This window comes from Neopelma chrysocephalum, unplaced genomic scaffold, assembly GCF_003984885.1.
Source record: "Neopelma chrysocephalum unplaced genomic scaffold, ASM398488v2 Primary Assembly neopelma1_96327, whole genome shotgun sequence".
Lineage (NCBI taxonomy): Eukaryota > Metazoa > Chordata > Aves > Passeriformes > Pipridae > Neopelma > Neopelma chrysocephalum.
Window position 1 is genome coordinate 4106 of NW_020924975.1, and position 3504 is coordinate 7609.

Below are 3504 nucleotides of genomic sequence, written 5' to 3' on the forward strand. Positions count from 1 at the left end.
CTCCTTCTTGGATTTTGGGATCGATCCTTTCCCGGATGGAATTCTTTAGGAATCACCTCATTTGGGAATTTCGGGATCGATCCTTTCCCTGAGGGATTCCCAGAGGCCCCAATTCCCTCAGGAATTCCCGCAGGAACCCCATTCCCTGTTGGATTCCTTAAGGAATTCCCTCCTCATCCCATTTTCCCTCCCTGTTATCCCTCATTTTCCTTGGAATTCGCTCCCAAAACCACCCGAAAAAGCGGGAAAAAACCATGGATTTCAGTTTCTCTTCCCGTTTTCCGGGGGTTTTATCCCAACTTTCCCACCAATCCCTGCCTGGAGCTGAGGGAAAGAGGGAAAAGGGCCCCGGATCATCCTGGAATTCCTGGGTTTTCCATGTTTTTCCCTGGAAAAGTAACGCTTTGTGTCCATGTTTGCAGTTGACATGGATGATGAAGACGGGCGGTGCCTCCTCGATGTCATCTGGTGAGTCCTGGGGGGCGGAATTCCCAAAAAAAAAAGTGGGAATGGCCCGGAAAGGGTCTGGAAAGGGCAGGAAAGGGCCCAAAATTGGCTGGAAATGGCCCAAAATGGGGGGAAAATGGCCCAAAATGGGCCAGGAACGGCCCAAAAAAGGTGGGAATTGTCCTGGAAAAGGTGGGAATTGTCCTACAAAGGGAGGGAAAAGGTGGGAATTGTCCTGGAAAGGGCGGGAAAGGTCCCAAAACCAGCTGGAAATGGCCCAAAATGGGGGGAAAATGGCCCAAAAAGGGGGGAAAACGGCCCCAAAATGACCCGGGAATGGCCCCAAAAAGGTGGGAATTGTCCTGGAAAGGTGGGAATTGTCCTGGAAAAGGTGGGAAATGTCCTGGAAAAGGTGGGAATTGTTTTGGAAAGGGTGGGAAAGGTCCCAAAATTGGCTGGAAATGGCCCAAAACGGGGGGAAAACACCCCAAAATGGGCCGGGAACGGCCCAAAAAAGGTGGGAATTGTCCTGGAAAAGTGGGAATTGTCTTGGAAAGGGCGGGAAAGGTCCCAAAATTGGCTGGAAATGGCCCAAAACGGGGGGAAAATGGCCGCAAAAAAATGGGAATTGTCCTGGAAAAGGTGGGAATTGTTCTGGAAAAGGTGGGAATTGTCCTGAAAAAGGTGGGAATTGTCCTGAAAAGGTGGGAAATGTCCTGGAAAAGGTGGGAAATGTCCCCAGACTGGTGGAAAAGATCCCAAAAAAGGCTGGGAATGACCCAAGAAGGGCAGGAAATGTCCCCAAAAGGGCTGGAAATGTCCCAAAATCCACGGAAAACGTCCCAAAAGGGTGGAAAACGTCCGGAAAACGCTGGGAAATGTCCCGAAAAAGGCCAGAAATGCCCCAAAAAGGGTGGGAAACATTCCCAAAAAAACCTGGAAATGCCCCCAAAAGGGCTGGAAACTCCCCCAAAATGCGGGAAACGTCCTAAAAAAGTTGGGATATATCCCAAAAAAGACCGGGAATGTCCCGAAAAGGGTGAAAACCATCCCAAAGCCCCCCGGGAGCACCCCCAGGGTCCCTCCAAAATCCCAAATTTTGGGATCTTCCCTGGAAAAACCCCTCCAGAATTCCTCCCCCATCTCCCAAATCCCGGAATTCCGCTCCCTAATCCTCTTTTCCCGTTTTTTTCCCAGCGATCCTCAGGCCCTGAACGATTTTTTACATGGATCCGAGAAGGTGAGAAAGACCCAAAACCCCCCAAAATTCCCTTTTTCCCCCCAAAACTCCCCTCGTTTTCCATCCCATCCCCCCCTCCTTCCATCCATCCCGACTTTTTCCAGCCCACTTGGGGTTTTTTAGGAATTTTTCCCGCCAGCCCGGAGGGATTTGGGGCCATTTGGAAGCGGAGGGGCCGCCCCTCACCCACCACCACATCCCACTTTTCCTTTGCAATCCCAGGTTTTTTTCCCATTTTTTTTCCTCATTTTTTCTCCATTTTTTTCTCATTTTTCCCCATTTTTCCCCCCATTTTTTCCCATTTTTTTTCTCATTTTTCCCCTCCTTTTTTCCCATTTTTTTCCCATTTTTTCCCATTTTTTTTCTCATTTTATTCCATTTTTTCCCTATTTTTTCCCCATTTTATTCCATTTTTTCTCATTTTTTCCCATTTTTTTCCCCAATTTTTTCTCATTTTTTCTATTTTTTTCCCATTTTTTTTCACTTTTTTTCCCATTTTTCTCCATTTCTTTTCTCTATTTTTTCCATTTTTTTTCATTTTTTCTCCATTTTTTTCCCATTTTCTCCCCATTTTTTTCCCCATTTTTTTCTCATTTTTCCTCCATTTTTCCCCATTTTTTTCTCATTTTTTTTCATTTTTTAACCTATTTTTCCCCCATTTTTTTCCCATTTTTCCCCCATTTTTCTTCCATTTTTCCTCATTTTTTCCCATTTTTTTTCCCATTTTCTCCCTTTTTTTTTCCATGTTTTTTTCCCCCCTTTCTCCCAGTAAATCCCAATAAATCCCGTGTTTTTAATTCCAGATTGACAGTGATGATCTCCTGGACAACTCAGGAGATGCTGCCAGTGCCTTTTTTGAAGGTGCTGGGGTAGGTATTCCCGTTCCCCTTTCCCAGTTTTCCCGGTTTTTTTGGCCTTTCCCGAGTGGAATTCCATCCCTTTCCCAGGGCTGGACAAACAGGCAAAACCCCGGGAATTTTTCCCAGGATAAAATCCCAAAATCCATCAATTTAAGGGCAAAAATAAAGATATTTATTGAACTTTGGGAGCTGCTTTTCCCGACGGATTCGGCTCCGGGAGAAAACCCGGGATGGAAAAGGGAGAAAGGAGGAACCCCAGGAATCCTGGAAACTTGGGAAACCCCTGGAAAACTCCGTTCCTGGGGAGAAAAATCCCGTTTCTCCCAATTCCTCCGGAGCCCCCCCGGAGCAGGGGGGGGGAAAATCCGGAATAAACCCGGAATTCGAGCCGGAAAACGCCCTTTTTTCCCTCCTTTTCCCCCAAAAACCTGGAATGCTGTGCATGGAGAACGAGCATGACCCCCCTGCTTGTTTATTCCCTTGAGTTTTCCCTCGATTTTCCTGGTTTTCCCTGGAATTTTCTTTCGTTCGGGGCCGTTTTTTTCCCTCCTAAAAAAATCCCGACTTTTCATTTTTATCCCAATTTTTTTTTTTTTCCTTTCAGTTTTATTTTTCCTCTTTTGCTTTTCAGCCCAATCCCAACCCGGTTATCCCAGAAATCCTCCCCTTTTCCCGGGATTTCCCCTTTTCCCACCGGCTCCGACTCGGCCGCGGGTCGGGATTTTTTTTCCCATTTTCCCCCCTTTTCCCGCGGGATTTTCCCCTTTATTTCCCCAAAACCCTCCTTGTCCCTCCGAGCTGGAGATTTTGGAGTGGGGAAAACCCGGAATTCCGACGGTTCGGAGCCGGAAGGCCCAAAAATTCCGGAGTTTGGAGGAGTTTGGAAGAGTTTGGTTGAGTTTGGTGGAGTTTGGTTGAGTTTTGGTTGAGTTTTGGTTGAGTTTGGTTGAGTTTGGT

At 46.8% G+C, this 3504-nt stretch overlaps 1 protein-coding gene across 1 annotated transcript in view; it reads left to right on the forward strand.

Moving 5' to 3' along the window:
* Nucleotides 1-427: 427 nt before the first annotated feature.
* Nucleotides 428-3504, forward strand: part of LOC113981257 (BRD4-interacting chromatin-remodeling complex-associated protein-like) — a gene marked incomplete at its 3' end in the record, with an annotated part of 15927 nt that continues 12850 nt past the window's right edge. Inside the window, exons 1-3 of the mRNA XM_027708565.1 lie at nucleotides 428-468; nucleotides 1645-1687; nucleotides 2491-2556. Coding sequence (XP_027564366.1) covers nucleotides 428-468; nucleotides 1645-1687; nucleotides 2491-2556 — 150 coding nt within the window. The remainder of the gene's footprint in view (nucleotides 469-1644; nucleotides 1688-2490; nucleotides 2557-3504) is intronic.